At 41.6% G+C, this 22,000-nt stretch overlaps 1 protein-coding gene across 2 annotated transcripts in view; it reads right to left on the bottom strand.

Moving 5' to 3' along the window:
* Nucleotides 1-612: 612 nt before the first annotated feature.
* Nucleotides 613-22,000, bottom strand: part of LOC110990198 (dual specificity tyrosine-phosphorylation-regulated kinase 1B-like) — a 60,513-nt gene continuing 39,125 nt past the window's right edge. For both annotated transcript variants that reach the window (XM_022255066.2, XM_022255065.2), the window contains exons 3-10: nucleotides 20,198-20,386; nucleotides 14,484-14,631; nucleotides 12,274-12,560; nucleotides 11,412-11,558; nucleotides 10,200-10,337; nucleotides 9,713-9,843; nucleotides 8,969-9,144; nucleotides 613-8,011 (exon numbers count right to left, since the gene is read on the bottom strand). In XM_022255066.2, the coding sequence (XP_022110758.1) occupies nucleotides 7,233-8,011; nucleotides 8,969-9,144; nucleotides 9,713-9,843; nucleotides 10,200-10,337; nucleotides 11,412-11,558; nucleotides 12,274-12,560; nucleotides 14,484-14,631; nucleotides 20,198-20,386 (1,995 nt within the window). In that variant the 3' untranslated portion in view covers nucleotides 613-7,232. The remainder of the gene's footprint in view (nucleotides 8,012-8,968; nucleotides 9,145-9,712; nucleotides 9,844-10,199; nucleotides 10,338-11,411; nucleotides 11,559-12,273; nucleotides 12,561-14,483; nucleotides 14,632-20,197; nucleotides 20,387-22,000) is intronic.

The raw sequence follows: 22,000 nt of genomic DNA, 5'->3' as shown, positions 1-22,000 counted from the left end.
GGCTGTTTCTTGAAAAGAACAAAATAATCGATTTCCTTCTGTTCACCCTAAGTTAATAAAGATTATTTTACCATGAAAATATCAGTTAATTATGGTTACTGAAATCCTCGAAACCCGCTCTAGACTTAAACATCTTCAGGGTCGACAATAAAAGTAAACATGGAACAGCATCAATTACTGTTCTGAAGCGACCTCTATCGGGTTCGTCGATGGTGGATTCTTGCTTAAGACGAGGATGGAATTTACAAACCTATAAAAAGACCAAAATCTTTACTTCGTAGCCCCCACTGGTTTTGAGAGAACATAACACAGCCAACGTAAGGCACTTTCTGTGTACATTAAAAGTCGCTACCCCCCCCCCCCCGGGTTCCCCCAAAACGGAGGGGCGACATTCATCACCACAGAGTGCACACACAGACCAAAAGATGAGAATAATACCAGAAGACGGTTAATTAAAGGCTAAACGGGGATCGATTCCGAAGTATTTTGAAGCTAATTTGTGCTTCTCGGCCCTTTCCCTTGTTCACCTCGCTTTGTCTTTTCGCCAAATAACGACTTCAAATCATTCTTTGAAAGTAAGAAGACACAAAAACATACACGCTGAACACAGTCTGCAGTTTTTAAAACTCACAAGGGGCCGGGCACCAGACCCTCGTCATTTTAATAATTGACTGCAACAGCCTTACCTATTTACACTTGTGAGGTCAATTTTTTTCAGGTCTACTGTACATTACAAATAATTATGCATCTAAATTCTACACACAGACCCATCCAATTCACATTGGGTTTGGCATTATTTCCCCAATATTGATATAATACAGCGCATAAAAATTGCATCTTATCTGGTTTATGTAGGCCTCGTTATTTGACTCACTTTGAAACTTTTGGCAAAGTTTTAACGGTGACACTGTCGGTTATCCATAAAATGGCTCAGAAAGTATCGTACGCTGGGGTTGTAAAATCGGTCTTAAACTATTATTTTTGTTAATTTTAAAACCAAATATGGACTTCTGAATACATAATGCTTGTAGGAAAATCCGAATGGTTACATTTTCCCCCGCCAAATTCTAAAATTAAAACGAAGAAAAATGTTCCGTGAAAGATTTTGGAATCATCAATAAGCGTAGTAAAAAACAAACTCGAGCAGGAAAGAAAAGCAAAACATAATTCCATCCCGAATACTGAGGAAACAGTAATTAATGGATACTTTCGCATTTTTTAATGGTTTTTAAAGTGAAGAAATACAGCGATTCAGCTGAAATCCTGCGGAAACAGGTGGTACATGCACATTATTAAAATCGAGCACGGAACGTAATTCTTCGTTTGGACCATTTCTGCCGAAACCACTGTGTTTTTTTCGTTAAAATGTCCATAAAAGGGTTTTAAATTTTTCATCCTTTAGGTAAGGATGAAATGGACATTTTCAAGTGTTCCCAGTGCCCCACCCAAAACAAATGAATACATTACCAAAACAATTTCCTGAAAGTAGCTTTAGTAAAGTCTATGGCAGAAAACCTTGGCGTTTGGGAGGAATTAGCTCAAATAGCATCAACAAATCAGATTAAAAATCATACAAAATGGACTGCAATTATGGACTTCGTTAAAGACAAAATGATTGAGATAAAATCCATAAAAGGTAAAAGTAAAAATTATGAGAACAAAAATACTGGAATCCTGTGTGCTAGCTCCAGATTTAAAATTTCACTGCACTATTTCCAATTCCATGATTAAACTCCAAATTATTAAATGAAGGACCTCGATCCATCAATTAAAAACTATAATCGTTAAAATTCCATTAAAAAATCGATTACAAAGGGCGGTTATAAAATTTTGTGGTGGGGATTTCAGTAACTGCAACGCTCACTATGGATCTTTAAGACTGATTAAGTCATTAACTCTGATGTTAAAATAATCTAATGATGGAGGATTGGACAAGGTTTGTGCATTTTTCATGGACCGAAACAAACCGATTTATCTACAGTTCGCACAGTTCTCGTTGGTGGTAATACTGTTTGCGTCTGACGTCCGCAGAACATAAAAAAACCAGCGAGAAAGTCGGAAACAGATTGGGAGAACTATTTAAGGAATCCACATTGGGAGAATTTTGTGTGTTGATGTTATAAATATCGTTTTTGTAATTCAGTTTTTTTAAAATGTTTTTCCTAGTTTCAACTCAAAACCTCAATGACTCCAGTCTTTAGGAAAGAAAAAAAAATCTGCATTTAAGATTAACAACACGTTCAAAACGTTGCACCCATGACGGAATACCTAGCGGGGCAACGGGGAATGACATCTGAATAGGATCCATTATTCGAACTGCCAACATGTGGAGACAAACATGGGATTCGCACTCAGTATTGGCTGATTTTGCACAAAGATGTATCTGTTAAAATCCCCACCCCTCAAAAAAGACGTGATTTACAGGACGTGTCCTCCCTGAAACATGTTTTAATACACTACGTGATCTCTTCCCAACACGAGTGACGCATCAACGTGTCTAGAATGACACGTGGCTAAGTGGGGAGATTGGCACAACTGTAACACCCAGCGGGTATGTCACCAAACTAACTGGTACCCATCCCAACTGCATATATCCTCAATGCAAGGTTTCAGCCGGTTCCAACCTCATTCTTCTTTCGACCTTAGTTTTCCTATCGAGCTACAACCTTCAAATATGATACCAGGTCACTTTAAAGAAGTTCCCAGAAGTCTGCAGAGACGAGGTCCCAAACCGCCAGAGCTGGGACCCATACTGTTGATTACACCGAATTCGCTTGATAATTTGGATTACATTATTTTCTAATAGTTCCAGGTGTACTCTGTGTGCATAATTGTAGCCTATCACACGTGGGTTATGTCCCGTGTACATTTTAACAACATGCACAGTTACATGTAACAGTGTTGTGCGCACAAAGTCCACCACATACATGTAAATTGCTCGTGGAGGATATTAAACAAAACACGCACATGATTATCATACATTTCCATATTTTCCTTCCAACTTTACATACTTGCACATTATTCTCAAAATTCCATGCAAATGAAGCACGTCAGATACCGACCAATCAGAGGTCCCACAACTAAACACCCCTGACCAATCCTGTTACTCGCTTTTTTATAAGAAAAAAAGGTGACAGTGATACACTGTACCCATGATCCTTTGCACTCTTCCCATCATGCCATTTTTTTTCAAGTGAACCAAAAACAAAGTTGCAGTGATGTGAAAATGATGTGCTTTTGCAACAGGGGTCTCACTGTAACTTGGGTCAAGTAGGAGACGTTGCTCGTGTGACAAAAACCAGAATATTTCCAGGAATTTTAGAACAGCCTCCATCACTTTCAACTGAGTAATTCGCCAGAGTGAGTCCAGCTAGGAGTCGTATGACAAAGTTACAGCGGTTGTGTAAGTGACATTCTAGGCTGGTTATACACCACCCGGACTTTGACATCCACTAAATTTCGTGTGCGTAATCTAAGGTCCACAGTGGTCGGGTCATATCCCGCATCGTTGTTATATGGAACAAACAGTTGTTGACCACAGTCAGGAAAGGTTTTGTTATTTGTTTATGTTTTGATTTTGACACCAGGTCTCCCGCTGAAGTGCAGGGATGTGCAAAAGTGACCCTCCTTCTGTCTGCTTGGTAGTTTTAGGAGGGCATGTGTGACTTTGAACTTTATTCCCTGCTCCATTGACTTGGTCAAAAAAGTCGGCCAATGTAAGCCATTTGCTCATCTGGACCGCACTGACGAGGCCCTGGGATGAGCTAATTTCCAAGTAATCGTACTGTATTACCAAGAAAGTTTTGTGACCCCTGTACAGTTCCTCTCCAAACTTTTGTGAGGGTATTTGTCCGTTCCAGCGCCCTGAAACGGCGGTTGGGACCAGCAAAGGAGCGTAAAGATGTTCAGTAACTCACATTTCAGTTTAAATTGAAAGGAGGTGAAACGAGTGCATGTTCGACATAACAATAACAAATAATAATCATTTCAGAAAAGAAACAAATCTCGACGTGCAAAGGAAACATGAATGCTGAATAACGGGAAGAGAAATCTCAACAGTCAACTTGATTTTCACTCCAAAAACAGACACCTGGGAGTTGATGGAAATGTACATTTCTTAGAGACTCTCTGATTGGTAAGTAGTGCAGGTGATTGGCACACAGTGGCCAATCATCACACAAATGTCTGCTGGCAATGTCCAATCACAAGTTGGCTACAATGTAAGCTTGTGGCTGCTTACAGTGCCTGTACTGCAGCAACAGAAACTCCAATTGGATGATGATTCCCCTTTTCAAAAATGTTTGCAAACATTTGCCAACTTTGTCTTTCAAATCTATTCACAGCTAGCCTACTGTGCTCAAGAGGTGGGCGTGGCTTCGTCACTATGGCAGCATGAGATAAAACTAGTTGACAATGGCTCTAAACACGCATGCACTGTCCTTCAACAGGTACGTGTGCAGCATTATTTCTTAACGTCCATTCAGTCACACAGTTCCAATTTGATGAATAAACATATTTATAACACGTCATGGGTAGGACGAGACATTCAGATGTTGGAAGCTGAGTAGGTACGGTTATAGATTTTGGCAACACTGATTTTCAAACTGTGGTGATTTACCAACAATTGCTCGGGTTATTTATCAAACAAGGGTGGCGATAAGGGTTACAAGAAAACACAGTGGGGCCTCAACAGAAACTTAGTACACTTGCTGGCTATTAAGGAATCTGACGGCTGGGATCAAGGGAGATATTATCCAAAGACTTCGGAGAATGCCAAGTTGCAACAAATGACTGTGGTGTACAGTACAGTGCAATTGAAAGTTAAACCTCAAAAGTGGGGAAAATTTCACACAGTTTTTCATTCGAGAAATTGAATATTCTTTTAGCAAATTATTAAAAACTTTCCCCTCAGTGGGAAAAATTTTCTCACCTTCTTTACACAGTGGGAAAATTTTCATGCTTTCATGCCTGTTTTTCACAAGTGTGAAAACTTTTCACAAGTGGGAAAATGTTAACACCTGTTTGACAACTGAGAAGGAAATTAACCCAGAAAAAAACAAAATCAATTTTTAAGTGTGAAGTTTACAAGTACATGTAGCTGAACAGTCGTCAAAAACATCCCCCACCAAACTTTATTGGTCTTTGAATGTACAATTTTGTTCTGTGGGAATCGACAGGAACAAAACAGCCACCAAATATCATAATACTTGGTATTTATCTTGGAAAAGCAGAAATAAAAGCAGTGAATACCAAAGACAAAATCTCAGAAGGCAGTCTGTATCCACCTATGTACAGTGGCACATGGGAGGCTATCAAGTGCGGACACCATGTTGACCGGCCGCTGTGCGCGTACACTTGGCTACCACCATTCTGAAAATCACTGTGCACTTATCGCTCGGATGCGTCCCCATTGGTGATGTAAACCTCATCTTTCTAAGGTGTTTCCGACCCTTTCTTTTTAAAAAATACCTAGTTTCTTGTAGATCTGCCAGAAAGCCTCTAAACTTCCACATAAAAAATGCCCGTTTTTAGCGGATCAAATGTCCAGAAACTTCATCTCCTTTCCCGGAATTTTCAATGAAGCGTTCAGGCAACTCAAACCCTATCCATTTGTGCTAAAATTGATTAAAAAATAGTGTGGTCCCTGGGGCTAGAAATAATTTACTGCATCGCGTCTACGGGGAGTAAGACGACCACGTGTTTGTACTCAAAACCGATCCATACGCACAACGCATGCACAGTGGCCCATTTCAGTCCCCACACACATAAAATGCAGGCCCAGTAAACAACAACTCACATCCATTGAGAGAGTGTGTTTGCTCCATGCCTCCGGCGTTGGCATCGTCGAGAATTTCAAAACGTTTTCAGAACGACATTTTCACACCTTTTTCACATTGTGTTCACTTTACTTTCATACAGCTTTTGCATTTTTTTCCGCACAGATTCGCCCGGCATTTGCAAATTTTTTGCACCATGCCATTTTCGCACATTTTTCGCACCATTTTTTCAATTTTTTCGCACCGTTTATGCACCATTTTCGCACATTTTCACACAAGCTTTACTGCAAATTCGCAGAGGGGAAAAGTGGCATTAAAAATGCGAAATTCATTCGAGATTGCGAATTCTTTTTCCTTTTTTTCCCCAGTCGTTTTCCCAAGTTTAACGTTCAATTTCACTGTACTGTATTCGTAAAAATCGATAAGAGATTTTCCGTTGTCAACAGCTGTTTGTTGCCAAATGATATACGATGCATATGTAAACCCATTTCGTTTTGTGAATAGACTGTTGGTTTTAGATACGGACAGGTGCGCTCTGACTGCCTTTATACATTATAGACACCATTAGCAAGTACCTTGTTAAAGATTGACAAAGAGACGTGACAAACACTTGACCACTGTTGGCAGTCTTAAGCCCAGCGCTCGCACAATGACACAAGGAGACTGTGCACATTCTGACGAAAACTACTTGCACTTGCTTGCTATCTGTACATGCACAAACCAGTGCAGTGAGTGCATGATTGCGGACTGTGTATGGCTGCTCTCTTCTAGTCCAGCTGAGAGTTGGATGGCCAATCCAACAGACGTGAGGCAACCGGAAATGATCCTTTGCTCTCTGTGTGAATCTCAAAATGGCACCAGGAGTTGGGGGTGATAAGTCACAACAACAGAGGTGCAACTATTTCTGGTTTTGTGACACTCTAGATGGATGCAGAATGAGGGGAGTTAAGTTGGGCTGCTCCACGGTTGAAAGATGACAACAGCGATGGAACAAGTGCATCAACTGGGTGCATAAGAATTCCGAGCAAACGTCTCTGTGTAGCAGTTCCACAGGGAATTACACATTTATCACGAAGGGATCTGAAGGGTTGGGAGCTTAGCAACTTTGCTGAAGGCTGAACACCCCTTTTTGGTAAGTGGTGGAGACCAGGGGAGAACACTACACAGAATCACTGTGGCTATCACATTCATTGCGCAGGTACACGTAGGTAGGGGCCATTTTTCCGTGTTTAACAATCATGTCCTCCCCCCTTCAAGTTAATGCAAGAGTATGCTGAGTACACTGTTGAGTGTTACAATGGGCCACTACATTCCTCATGAGGGGGTGGATCTGCTGTGACAACACGGCGGCCCACGAGGGACCTCTTAAAAAAAAAACAACTGTGCAATTTAAAAAAAAAATTATCTACATTGTTTGCTAGCTAAAATAAGTTCATCTACGGATATCAACAAAGGTTAGTGACTGACTACTGGGCTTTGTTGTACAACGCCCATCATCGGAGACTCGTCACCTTGCAATGAAGTCTGTTGCGTTGTCACTAGAACTGGATTGACAGGGGCTTGCCCTGTTATTGAGTACCCATAGGGTGCTGTCCCAACAGCGGCTGCATAATTTATATTAGCGTTTGTTGCACTCTGTCCATGTATATGGGGGTTACTGCCCGAGGTAGGGTGGGCGTGGCTCCCTAGTAATGAGTGGGTGTTACCTCCATAACCGGCTAATTGCATATTCAAGGATCCACTCTGGGTACAGTCTAACTGTCCGTGGTACACGTAGCCGGGTCCCGGTGTCGCGTCCACGGCATTGTAGTGAGCGTGCTGGGGCGCACCGGAAGACAAGTTCGTGACAGGGTTCTGCGATGCCTGGGGGACAGAGATGGCGTTGGGTTGCGTGACAGCGCCGCTTGGACCTGACGGTGAAGCATGGTGCGGATGGTGCTTCCGAGAGTGGCCATGCGAGTGGTACCCGCCGTGAAAGTGTCCGTGTGCACTGTTGTTGGGCCGCGCGCCGAAGGCGTTCCCGTCGCCGGCAGCCCAGGTCTGTGAGCTGGCTGCAGCTGTGCCATGAGTTGCCGAGGGTTCATAGTCCATGGAGCCACTACCAGCGGCAGCGTGCTGCAAAGCATGATGGGAACCACCCTGATGGGAACCTGCCGTGTTTGTCTGGGATGGATCTGAGCGTGCTCGACCTCCAGACCCCGAGCCTGACCCCCGACTCCCTCCTGTTACTCCCCCTATGAGTAAAACACAGATACAACAGTCAGCAGAGATGAGGTCAGAAGGAAGTCAATCATTCACACCTGCCTTTCTCATTGTACTTTCAGTGACTTCTCATGACTTCAAATTGTACCTAATCTGTGCACTACACTTCTGCTCTTAAATACCGTCCTGACAAGTCACTACAATGGCTGGATGACAGCTAGTCATCAAAAGTTAATATCTACATGTAGTCCTTCACAAATGAGAAGCTGTTACAAGTCACCACAAGCCATCACAAGTCAGTCACCAGTCCATAACAAGTCACCACAAGTCACCCGAAACCATCACAAGTCATAACAACTCTTCACAAGTCAGTTCACATCAGTGACAAGTCAACCACATGTCACCGCAAGCCATCAGAAGTCAGTCACTAGTCCATAACAAGTTACCATAAGCCATCACAAGTCACCAGAAACCATCACAAGTCATCACAACTCGTCACAAGTCATTTCACATCAGTCACAAGTCAACCACAAGTCATCAGGAGTCATCATAACTCACTGCAAGCCATCACAAGTCACCAGAAACCGTCACAAGTCCTTCCACATCAGTCACAAGTCACCACAAGCCACAAGAAGTCATCAGGTCAGCAAAAGGCAAAAACTAGACCATCACACTTCGCCATGAGTGAAGACTCACCAAGCAATCTCAAACTGTCTAATGTGTCCAGTGCAAGTCACAAGTCACCACAAGTATTCAGTTGTCACAAGTCATCAAAGTTAACTGCATGCTGGTCACGAGTCTGACCAGTGTGAAGTCACAAGTTCAGCACGAGGGCATGAACTACAAATGACTAAAATAGCCAAACCCTTCATTAGAAATAACTACAACTTCACGGCTCATACAATTAAAGTATGTCTTTACGAGTTGCACAAAGATAAGTCAAGGTTCACTCGAGATAGTGTGGGAAAGAACAAATGGTGAAACCCTACCTGAGCTAGAGCCGGAAGAGGCATCCCCCGTAGGGGGCGTGGCAGATTGGTCCATGGCTGGACTGGTGGAGGGGGTGTTGCTAGTGTTTGTGCTCTCGTCGGCCGTGCGCTTGAAGAACGAGTGCTGGAGAGCGTTGTAAGGCTTGATTCGAGCCGCAGGGTCGTACTCAAGCATTCTGAGTGAAAAGTTATCAGGGTAAAACGAGCCAGGTAAAAAAAATATAAATATTAAAATTAGTGAAGAACACATTAAGCGTGAAAGAACAGGTCAGCATGAGAGTTCAGAAAGCACCAACTACAAAATGGAATACACATTGCGCACAGGCAGTAAATCAAAACTGACTGATCAAGTGTGCTGCAGTTTTCCTATTCCAGAGTCCAACAAATATAAGGAGGCTACAGGCCCACAAACTTCAATCATTTTCTCTCTCACACGTCATTCCACTTTTAATTACAGTTTTCATTAATTTAACAGTCAATTTTTAATGTCCACTGATTTTCCAGCTAGATCTGACTAACAATAGTAACAAAGCAAGCAATAATGAGGAATCACAAGTCCTGTTAATAAGACTCTTGAACAGTGGCTGGATTGTCAGAATCAGTCTGGAGTTTCTCCATATGTCACCTTCTCTTTAATCGGTACAGACTCTAGGCTACTGGCTTCAATTTTTGATAAATAAACCAATCGACTCATAGACCAAAAGAAGTCAAAACTACTACTCACAGGTACTTGCGACTACTCACCTAAGTATAAGGTCCTTGAACTTGAGGTAATCGGATACCGAATGGCCTAGTTCCCCTGCCCTCCTCCCACCTGGACCCCCAGACTCCACCCCTAAAATGTCGTGGAGTTTTCTTGACCCTGGTGACTTGTACTTGGGGAGAAAACAAAGACCAAAAGTGTAAACGTCTGTATGCTGTGGCAGTAACAAGTAACAGAATTTTGGTAACTTATAGTCAAATCATCATATATGAAATGAGTTGGCATCACAGCAACTGGCCCTCATTCATACTTTAAAAGAAGAAACTTCAAAACATAAAAGAAGGTACATTTTTCAGTTTAACCTAACCAGAAATAGCATTTCGAATAGTTTTCACTGAGAAGAGGCATGAAGTTGTCTCAAATTTTTAGCTCAGACCAATTCATTGCATGGGACTCTTTTTGACTTTTTTCAGCTGGGAAAAAAAAGGACCCAGTAGTCTAGAACCTGGACTATCCAGTGGCTGCTACCTTTTTGCCGTCTCTCGTCTTCTTGAGCACCCAGACTTTGTCGGATTTGATGAAGTACTTGTGGGCCTTGGGCGCCTGGTCGATGATATGTGGAAGGGGCATCCCCAGCACCTCAATAATCTTATTCATCTGATCCACCTGAGGACAAAAAGGGTAAACAAGGTCAGAATGATGGGCCCTCCAAACGAAACTGTTATTTGGGCATTTTAAGCGAGATATAGGATGGAGAGAACCCCCCCCCCATTGTGTTAGTCACTGTTTGACTGGAATCTCAGCAATTCTTTTCAGATATCTAGGGCGGATGTGTTAGGTAACAATGGTCGAGAGCGTCTTTAGAGTTTGGACATGTGGAAGGGGTACCCCTCTGTCCCGTATCTTGCCGGGTCTTCATTTTGGAGTGCTGTGGCCTCTTGGTTAAGAGTATTGGATTTATAGTTGGCTGGCACAGCCGCAGGTTGCAGGTTCGAATCCAGCCTGGGGTAATAATGTGTGTGCCCTTGAGCAAGGCAATTCTACCCATCACTGGCCATTTATCTCCAAAATGACTGGCTGTGGCTGCAGGTAATACACTTGTCTATGGCAAGTGGCTTCAACCACTAACCAATAACTTCCATAGGCATACACGTTACTCCTAGCCACAGCAGTAACTTTGGACACAGCCATTGAATGGAACAAGTCTGGTACAGTCCATCATTTGTCATGTGTGCATTGTGCTCCATTGAGGCAACAAAATTACACAAAAGCTAAAGTAGGGAACCTAAGAACAATCTCATGAAGATTCAGCTCAGTAAATATTGTAAATTTCGAGAAGGCATTTCTAGGATTTCCATCTCAGATCAAAAGTTACTGAGTCATGTTTTGAATGACGCCTGAATTCAGCATCTGGGACACGTACTCACCTTCACTTGAATGCAGCTATGCGACGCCATGCTCTGCACTCACAAATTCTAATAAAAACCGTGTGTCGTGTCAATGCTTGCGTACACTTCTAATAGCAATTTCCAAAAAAAGCAACTCCAATAATCTTCCTTGAACAAAGTTTGCCTTTCAACAATAAATTTGTCAGGTATTTTTATTGACCACGGCAAATAATGGACAGTACCTTTCAATAATGCGCATGGTTACGTAGGCACAATAGAACCATCAACACCCAATAACAGCCGGAAGAGGGGGCGGAGCACCGACAAGGAAGGGAGTACGAATTCAACCTACCTCATTGGAGCCGCTGAATAATGGCTCCCCCGTGTGCATCTCTACAAGTATGCACCCCAGACTCCACATGTCGATTGCCATGTCGTAGGGTATGCCTAGCAGAACCTCGGGGGACCTGTAGAACCGACTCTGGATGTACTGGTATATCTGAAAAGGAATTATGGGAAGGGACAGGGAAAACAAATCCGAGTTTGTAAGTTACCCCTCGGCGGCTGAAACACTGTTTCATTTACTGAACATAATTCCATTGCTAACCTCAATAATTCATAATTAGTCAAGTATTTTTGAAACATTTACAGTGCAACTAATCTAAACTAAAAACAAAACAAACCTCAACTCAACCCAACAACTCAACTCAAAGTTGATGGTCTTAGTAGAATAGGCCTACATGTACCAGTGGTGCTTCTGATTAACGTTGTGCAATTGAAAGTTAACAGTGCGAAATGGAATGGGAAATTTTGTGAAAAGAATTGGATTTTACGTTCACGTTCACCTTTTACAAGATGTGAAAATAATTTCCTCACTTGTGTGGAAGGGCATGAAGATGTTTCTTCACTTGCAGGAAAATATGTGAAAATCTTTTCACACTGGTGGGAAAATCTGTGGAAATCTTTTACCACTGTGGGAAACATTCTCATGTTTTGTGAAAGGAAAAATTTCTTGGAAGAGAAAATGTATGATGAGAATTTCCGAAACGTCATTCCATTTAAATGGAAGTGCCTTATTTAAACTTGTATGTCAGGAAATCTTTGACCCTTCCCTTTGACCTGGCTACCAAAGTCGATCATCTTAGTTCCACTTCAGTGATTGTAGCTTCAGTGGAACTGCTAACTTCGGTGTTGGGGAGACCTTTGACCCTTACCCTTTGACCCAGCTGGCAGGAGCTGCCAAAGTCGACGATCTTGATTGCACTTCGCTTGGGGTTACAGAGCAGGATGTTTTCCGGCTTCAAGTCGCAGTGGATGATGTTGAGCTCGGGCGTGGCCAGGAACAGCAGCGCCGTGCACATCTGCTGTGCAAACTTACGCGTCAGGTTGAGTGAGACGCCACGGAAGTTAGTGTTACGAAGGAGGTCGTACAGGTTGTAGGACAGGAGCTCGAAGACTAGACAGAGGTGGTTACGGAACATGAAGTGACGCTTAAGTTTGACTGTGAAGACGAGGTTGTAAAAAAGAACAGGAGACATCAGCCACTTCATGAAGCACTTGCTAAAGGTATTACCCGATGTTGGACGTGTCTCGGGTGCAGTGTTAATTTCTGCCAAAAATACCAACTTGTTGAAATAACAAAACACCAAAACTCTGTGACTATGTTGCAGAGTGGTTTAGTGCATAACCTGGCTTGGCCCCTGCTCACTCAAGGGCATCAAACACGCTTAACAAATCCGCTCAGACTACGTAATTCAATGTTGCATACAGTTTTTACTAACCCGATGGGAACCACTCAAGCACGGGTAATTGTTCCTGCCTCTTACAAGTTTTACAAGTAGAATTGAATAATCTAGTACACTGTCTTCTTTGCACGCTCAACATATTTCGCTTCGGAAATCCCCACACTACAGGTACTGTTGACAGTCAACAGCCTGCATACAGGTACATGTACCTGTACATATATGCAAATAATTTTGACCTTCAAGCACTGTTTGAACAGTGTGTGACTTGACTGGAGACTAGCACACTGTACATGTAGATGACTGGTGAAGTCGTGATCAACTTGCAAGGACTTGTTTAGCTTCCACTACACGGCTGCCAAAATTCTATCACCATCTGGCCTGAAACTGACCCCCTATGACACCGTCAGTCAACCAGAACTACCCTGGTGCATCGCATCATATGATGACAAAGCCCACCACTTTCTGGCATTGGCCATACATGTATTTTGCTGCCCCTCACCTCACCTTTCCAAGAGCAAACAAACTTGATCCCCCTCTTCAAAACAATCCAAGGGCTGGGCAAAATGTTCCACTTTGCTGATTGGGATGGAATGGCAATGGGCGAGTGTACACTCGATCAACCCACTTACACAGAAGTCAGTGTTATTATTAAAGCAATGTTTATCTCTCTAAAAAAGGAAGAATGAATTAAATTTTACTTCTAAAGGCCACTATCTACACTTTGAAATCAATCAAAATACACAGCTGAGAATATATATACATGTACACCCATACATGTAGGTACACGTATATTAACCCTAACACTCCTCAATTCTTCACCTGTTGGAGGACTGAGGAGTGTTAGGGTTAAAAGTATGCTGATGTTAATTAACCTGCGTGCATTGAAACCAAAAGCACAGCTGGGTGTTTTTCTAAACCAGCTGCTTCCTTCTCAAACTCCACGAACTACTACTCTAAATAAACAGAGGAAAGAGCACCTTTGGAAATGGAATTAACTGAAACCAACAGAGCAACTGTTTCCTTCTAGGAAGGGAATCTCCCCTTTTACAACCCTGCTTCCTTATCTGGGAGAAAAACTCCCCTCACAAAAAAAAGAAGACATTTACGGACATTGAGTTTCCATTTAAAATCTCCACCGTGCTGCTTCATCTGTTAGCAATCAGTTACAAAATATTCAGAACAAAATGCTTTTAAGTCATGTTCATTCATAAGGTTTTCCAGGAAGCAGATCTGTTATTTTTGTTCAGGGCCTTGATCTTAAGTAAGCCTGTATCAGCAGATTCGGTTACCTCCCTCATGGTTACCCATGGTTTCATTACAAATATGAATGCAAGATCTGTGCTTACGTTATAAATGCACGGTTCTGGGTTATTTCAGGTGCCTTGACTGGATCAAAAGGTAATAAATCGCTAAAGTTTCCTGATAAATCCAAGCGGTTGAAAACAGTGGACACCAACACACACATTTCTGATCGTTCTTTCAAAGAACTTAGCTGACTTGAGATGATCTGCCACTACATTCCACTTCTTTCTAAACCGCCGATAATTTCAACTTTCCCTCACAACATTTGACTACAGAGCTGTGATGTTTCCACACTGCACTGTGGGAGACTTCCCAGCGTAACCACTTCAGCAGCCTTTCTTCCAAACACTATTTGCATACTTTAATCCCACACTTACCAATATAGTACTTGCAATCTGTGTCATGTTTATTCATGAGTTCTAGGAGGCGGACCTCTATCTGGGCTTGATTGAGGAACGGTTTCTTGTTCTTGATGATCTTGATGGCGACATACTCCTGTTCCTGGTGGTCATACGCCTTGGCAACCTACACACACACAAAGAAAAACGAACAAACAAACAATCAATAGAGGAAAAGATGAATGTATGTTGATTGAAAAGCTACTGTACAACAAACACCACTCCAAACTTTCAGTTTTTGGAAAAACATTTTTTTTTGCCTTGAGCCCACACAACTTGTATCCCATACATGGCAGCTTGTTGCCAAAAACAATGACGGCCATGTCACACAGACTCATGAAACCATTCTGACACAGCTTTGTTTGAAACCCACTGGACCAGATGGGTAGAGTCCAGTGATTTCGACGTTGGTCTTATAACATCAATACCAGTGTGAGCCCTGCAGACTAGCGTTGTTTGTAAAATTCTAACATATTTATTTACAAATTATTTCAAAACTGTTGACAACAAATACAGAAAAGAAACAATGATGGCTTCATTTCGTTTAAGGTTAATGTGAACGGTATGTACGGGTACAAGCACACATGTGTGAGTGCATGTCACCTTGAGATAGTGCAGGTTGAACAAAAATAATCACTGCGGTCCAGTTGTTTTATTCACGAAATTCAACTCCAACATAATATAGGAAAGTAAAAGTTAAACAAAACACCGGTACTGATGTAGGAATACCAGCAGATGGTCAACAACATTAAAAGATTGGAGTCACTATGAAACTAGGTTAAACAACCATTCAGCCCTGGGGCAAAAACACTGACACAAACAAAGACTATGGAAATCCGAGAGACAAGTACCAGTAAACATGAATTACACATCCTCAGAATGAAGGAGCGTTGAGTTGTTCACCAGCCAAGGAAATTGGGTGAACAAACATTCCAAATTAATACTCAGCACGTACAATTAGGGACAAAAAACAAACAAACAAGCGAACGAAAAAGGACAAAAACAAATGAATTACACTTCTAAGAATTGGCTCCGACAGTAAACGTTATAGACAAGCAGTGACATTTTGCTGGATTATTCAAGTTGCTACGTACATGTACCAGCCAACCGCACGCACAAACATACAGGTATTTTTATCACACGGGAACCCTTGGTCGGTTAAGCAAAGTTTGTTGAACCCTACTGCGACCCCAGCACACACACACAGAGGACGATAAATGCAGGGACATTTGGGGGACGTGGACAAGTTATTTTTTTTCCCCTGTGAGTGCGTGGGCACAACATCCAGTGCAGGATCTGTTATTTTCTGAACGATTTCCCTCGGGGTTTTTTTTTTCTGGGGGGGGGGGACAGAAGATCACCGTCTGTAAAGAAAGCATGTGTACAATGCTTTGGAACACAAATTGGGCTCTTGGCCACAGACTAAACATAGAAATGAAGAAACAGTCATACACAAAATGTCTCCGTTGGGCTATGAATCAGCATATTTTGGTTCAGGGAATAAACTGCATTTCATTTTGTCTTTCTAAATTTTTTTTTCCGTTCAATTTTTGGCGTAAGATGCAGGTGCATCTAAGATGTGAGTGAACTAAAATGCTCATTTCAAGTTTGGGCTTCATGGACAATTATTTTGTTAAGGGCTAAAGGAGCGAGGATACATCAAACTAAAAACCATCAACCAATAGAGAAAAAGAAGAAAAAACAAGCATCATATCCGATCAGTCGTCTTCCAAACACTTGCACAAATTACAAGTCAGTACAATCCTTGATTTTTCTCCTAGTGTATAATATGAGAGGTTTTCAGAGCACGCTGAGAAATCTAACAAGGTCACGGAAAAAGAAACAAAAAACAGAAAACAGTTGAATAACTTCTGAAAGCATGAAGCTAACTGGGTCCAGCTTCTATGAGCTACAATCACTGAAAGTCAACTGATCACAAATCCAACTAAAATAATTCACAGACTTTTGGTACTTCCAAGAATTTTCCATGATAAGTACTGCATGGTTCCCCAACCCCTCCCCCAGAACAGTTGACTCATGTACATGTATGCTTCCAATCAGTTTGAGAATTTCATTTTAAAATGATGAATAGGTTTCCGGTACCATCAGATTTTATTTCAATTAAAACTTCGTAACTGTAAATGAAAACACCTCTCAAGTGTTTCTGCAGCTAGTTTTTTTTCCCCACGAAAATTGTTACATACAGGTCCATGACGACGCTTGTCTTTCACTTTGACATCAACGAGGTACAGGAATTAAAGATGACCCTCAGACCAATCTTAAGTTAGGAAGAGTTCGTGAAGAAGTTAGGAATTGTTGACCGGTTGTCAAGTTTCGTGAAATTGATCCCAAGATGAGATGCAGGATAAGACAAGTTACCCTTCCTGAGACATGTCTTAGCATTTCAGGAAATCAGCCCATGTTCACACAAAGTCTGAGCACAGTACATGTAGCTGAGAAACAAAATGGAAGGATTTCAGTTCCTGATTGAATTCAGCTCCGAGAATTTGTCCTTATTATTTTGTACAGCCCTCTATGATCCTGCATGTGTGAGAAGTGATTTTAAGACTCGTCCCTTGCCTAATCAGTTAAAATTTCATTTTGCTCACTGCTGTTTGGTCCGGATTTTGTGGGAAAGAGGTAACATGTGCAGTCCCCAATTTAATGTTTTGAATTAGAAATGACAGATGACAGATGACAGGCTTTAGTTTCACAAATGGTGAACACATAAACTCTGGCTCCTGAGCAAACGTCACTGTATTCAGCACTGCATAAAGTGACTGTTAAAAAAAAACTTTATTTGGCTGAATACTGCCTTACAATGTCGGGCTACATGTGTTTCATGGAATTGTAGAAAACCAGTTCTTAGAATTACCGGTGAAAGTAGCATCAGGGATCGGAACTGAAAAAAAGTGGACACACCGGCTTAACCAGAAAGACAGTCCATGTACGCACAGGTACCTGGTACAAGAACGTACTGTGTACACATGTGCTCGTACATGTACATTTGTATGTTCCAGCTTCAAGCGAAAATTAGGCTCCGTCGATTTTGGCCGATACAAATATACTGTATTTTTATATTGATATTGACAATCAATTTTATTCATTTTAATTTTCAAAGTTTTATAACAGGCATGAGTTGCTGTAAATTGTTCTATGGGTACACCCCTACACCGTAATGGTGTGATCCAAGTCACTTTGGTGACATGTTCTATTGTCCGTCTACGTACGTTTGGTTAACAAATAATTGTCTGTTTTGGAGGATAAATTTTGTGATATTTTGGAGGCAAAGTGTACACGAATGATTGAGTGCGAGACTGAGATAGGTGACTGAATTTATGTCGCCATACACGTATAAGCCACCCAGAATATATGCTACACGGACATTTTTCACTCAGCGTGAGAACTAACGTAAGCCGTGGCTTATTGAAAATTACCGTAATGTGACAACGCACTTTTGTATTTTTTAATAAAGTTCATTCCTCAGTAGCAATATTTTGGATATATTTTTCAATATCAATGTTTTCAAAGTTTTGATATTTCTTTAAAATCTGATATTTTCAATATATCAATATTACCAAGTAATTAACACTGGCGATATCGATATCAAACCCATATTGATAATATTGACAGTGCTTAGCTGAAATATAGCAACAGTTGTTTTGTTTTTTTAACTTTGATTGGACAGGTTAGCAGATAACATCCTGTACACTGTACATGTACATATTATCACACATGTACAGTACCACGTACATGTACTGTATACAGGTATGAAACTTGGACTTTGACAACCAAAATTAGAAAGTTCCAATCTTTCAAAGACTTTGTAGAGAGTTTTTCCATTTTGGATGGTAAGAGTGTGCAGTGAACACAAGCTGATCCAAGGATAACGTTGCTTGCCTGGTACGGTACATCCAAATGTCTTTCCTCATTAAGCTGAAATGTTGCCCTTTGTTGACTTGATCCCCTTTGACCCCAAAAAAGTGCCACAAGACACATGCTACCGGGGAAAACCCTGCCAAATGCACGCGTGACTTGGCTGCACCCCACTACACCGAGGGGTCACAGTGGAACGCAATGACTTGCCAATGTACATGTACATGTATGATACCGCTGGCGAGAGGGTGACGTTTGTAGGTCAAACCCTATCGTTAGGGAACCGTATGCCATTCATCATGCAGCAACCCAACCATTTAATTAGGTCAGAGCATCCATAATGATCCCGATGAAACGGTACACTGAAACCCCACATAGAAGACGTGTACAGTTGTATGTTTCAGATTTCAGCTTGTTCCACAAAGCACAGAATTTTAAACAAATGACATTTTAACCACATGTGGAAAGCATCAATGTTGCCCTCCCCACAAAATCCTTTCTCCTTCCATAAAGGTGAGCTACATGCACAGCAACCACTTTTTTTCAAAACTCCAAAATGCCACAAAGTAACAATAATAGAATAAAAAGTTCTTACGCTGTACTTTAAAAACTAAGAGTCGTTTCAACGATATGACATTCAACATTTGTTTAATATTGCAAATCAAATTTTGCAACGATATGATGCTATTGGCAAAAGGCCGCTTACTCTCTCAAGTTTGAGTTCAACGTACAGCTTACGTACCTCTACAGACGTCTCAGACAGCGTGTGTGTGTACAAGAAGTGCGGATCAAGCATGTACGTGTATAAAGGTCCAGCATACATACGGAAAGGTATACGTTTTCCATTTGTGTGATGTGATCCGAGCGTATTCATGTACATGCAGCATCCTTCCTGTGAACCCTACATATTGGTATCACCGGCGAAAAGCTGCCTGTCCAACTTATGCAGGCAATTTTCCTTCCAATTTCTGGAATTGGGCATGTCTTGGATAATGTCCCCTTTTGAATCTCATGTAAATGTACATGTATGTAGGGTACTTGTATTCTTACAAATGGGTCATTAATTAAGGAGACATTTTGTGATAAATTTTTCGACCTTAGGAAGACATCGGTCATTAGGGAGACATTTCAATGTCTCCCTAATGTCCCAGTTCCAGAAGGGGGCCGAATTTTAGTGTCCAAATTTTGAGAGATGATGGATTAGGGTCTAAATTGAAAACCTACAAAGTTTGGGTCAGATCAGATTAGGGAATATTTATTTATGGGACAGTAAAGTTTGTGCAGGTTCTTATGGGAATGTCTCCCAAGTGACCCATTTTCGGTAGTTACTGTACGTGTACATGTATCACCACATTTTCTTTAATTACAAATTTATCACAGGGACAAGAAATGTGAAACTATTTGTGGCATTCTCAATCCAGGGGACCAGCAGTAATTCATGATCATTTTCAAGGGGGCCATTTCCATTAAGTGTGAGACTTAGATTGTGGACTTGCCCGATTATTACTATTATTACATTTTCCTGGTAACAAAACCGTAGATTCCACAAAAAAGCATGCCAGGCACTGTAGCTTGTAAGCCTCAAGAAACCAGTTCAGAGGAGATAGTGAGTAGCAGTCATAGTTGTAGAGGTGGGAAGAAAACCCACAGTCCCAGAGAATCAGGCGGGTAACCGTTGCCACACGTGGACCGAGCTAGGAATCGAACCCGGGCCCTAGAGGTTTAAGGCAAGAGGAGAACCACTGCACCATCCTACGAGATGGTTACTCATTCTGATTAAGGGAGGGGAAAAATCAAAAGAGCCAGCCGCGCCTCACCTGGCCGAAGGACCCCTTCCCGATCAGGGAATCGATTTCGTATCGGTCCTCCCACTTCTCCCCGTTGCGGATGATGTAGTCGTAGTTGTCATCGTCGTATCCGTCGTTGTACAGCCGCTTCTCCTTCTTGTGGCTCGTGTCGTCGCCCTGAGTTGGCAGAGCTCGACGCTTCTTCTTGGCATAATAAACCTGCAGGGGGGGGGTGTGGTGTGAAAGTCGCTTCGTTTAGAATCAATGCAGGGTTTGGAAGTACCTACTGGACCAATGGACCGAGGCCAGTGATGTTTGCATCGGTCTTGCAAGATCAATACTAGGCAATCCAGTAGTTTTCTCCATTTTTTATGCACCAGGAGTGAGTTTGGAGGAAAATGTCATATCCACAAAGTGTACTGGTTTCTGAGGGGCCCAGGGCCACATAGAATCTACCGATATCGTACACTTTTGTGTTTCCCATGAAAACACACCCCGTCAAATACGGACTGGTATAATTCGTATTTTAATAACACTTCATCAATGGTGCACTCGGGATTTTCCAGATTTTGGGCGACCTTTTAAAAAAAAACAACTAATGAACAAAATCCTGAAATCAGGCGAAAAAAGCATGTTTGACGCAGCTCATAATAACTGTGTGTTGGTCTGCCAAGTACGTGTGAATTCTGTATTATGTTCTGGCCCTAGATATCCCAAAGCCAATAACAAACTCCATCTAATTTTGTTTAAACAATTTTTTAAGCGCAGATTTTGAAAAACCTTTCTGAAGGCAACACCACTTTTAATTGAATGACATCAAAATAAATTTTAAAAAAGGAATGCCACACAAGCAAGCCAGAAACATATGCATCCAAATAATACTTGGCGTCAACTTCAGTGACCAACCCTTGCATCACTTCATTTTGGTGGCAGGAAGCTGCACGATTAAAATAGACTTCAAGAAAGAGTTATTGGAAATTACGGTTTGTGGTACCATCAGGACTTTTTTGACGTTTCTATTTGTTGTTAAATATGCAACATATCTTTCTTGTTTGGAATAAAGTGCGCTGCCCTCAGTGGGAGGTAGCAACCTAAGGGATTGGGTGAAAGCTCAAGTGGATTAAAAAAAAATAAGCATTTAATAGTAAACCAGACAAATTTTGCAAAAATCTACAATGCCTTACTGTTTTTTTTAAAAGCCTGAATGGGGGACCCTTTGCATTTTTTTTTTGGCTTTACCTCAGAGCATTGATTATTGTGCACTTTGTCACTTCACATAGTCTGTAAGGGTCTACCTGCCCACCTTTTTGTTACCACAAAAGCATAAATTTGTACACGTTTTGCCACTTTGCTAGTTTTCTGAAGAGAGGCCTGTCACCTTGGTTTGCCTACGGTTCACGGTTTCCATGCAAGCGGCTAACTTCATGAGAAATGACAATCTCATCACCCAGATTGATGGATTAGTTAAATTTGTTACAAAGAAAAGCATTCCAACATTGGCCATTTGCTGGTGCGTTGTCATCCAACACTGGATTGCTACCTCTGTTTGCCCATTGTGTCTGGTTTTTCTTACCAACTGCAAGCTTCTTGCAAATTGACGAGGGACTGACCGCTGTAGGTTTTAACTGCCGATCCAATGTCCAATCCGATCCAATCTTTTTACCGACAAACGTAACTTTAACAGAATGCAGGTCTGCTCATAACAACACAAAACTGGTGTACTCCCTTAAAATTTAAAATGTCAGTTTACACATTATTGATAACAGGATTAGTTTTTTGCCTTAACTGTCACTGAGTTGAGAGAATTGTGTACATCACATCGGCACTCGCACG

This window comes from Acanthaster planci, linkage group LG10 (assembly GCF_054643075.1).
Source record: "Acanthaster planci isolate LZ-2023a linkage group LG10, COTS_SCS, whole genome shotgun sequence".
NCBI classification, from domain to species: Eukaryota; Metazoa; Echinodermata; class Asteroidea; order Valvatida; family Acanthasteridae; genus Acanthaster; species Acanthaster planci.
Note: the sequence above shows the minus strand (reverse complement) of the source record. Positions and strands in the feature narration are given on the sequence as shown.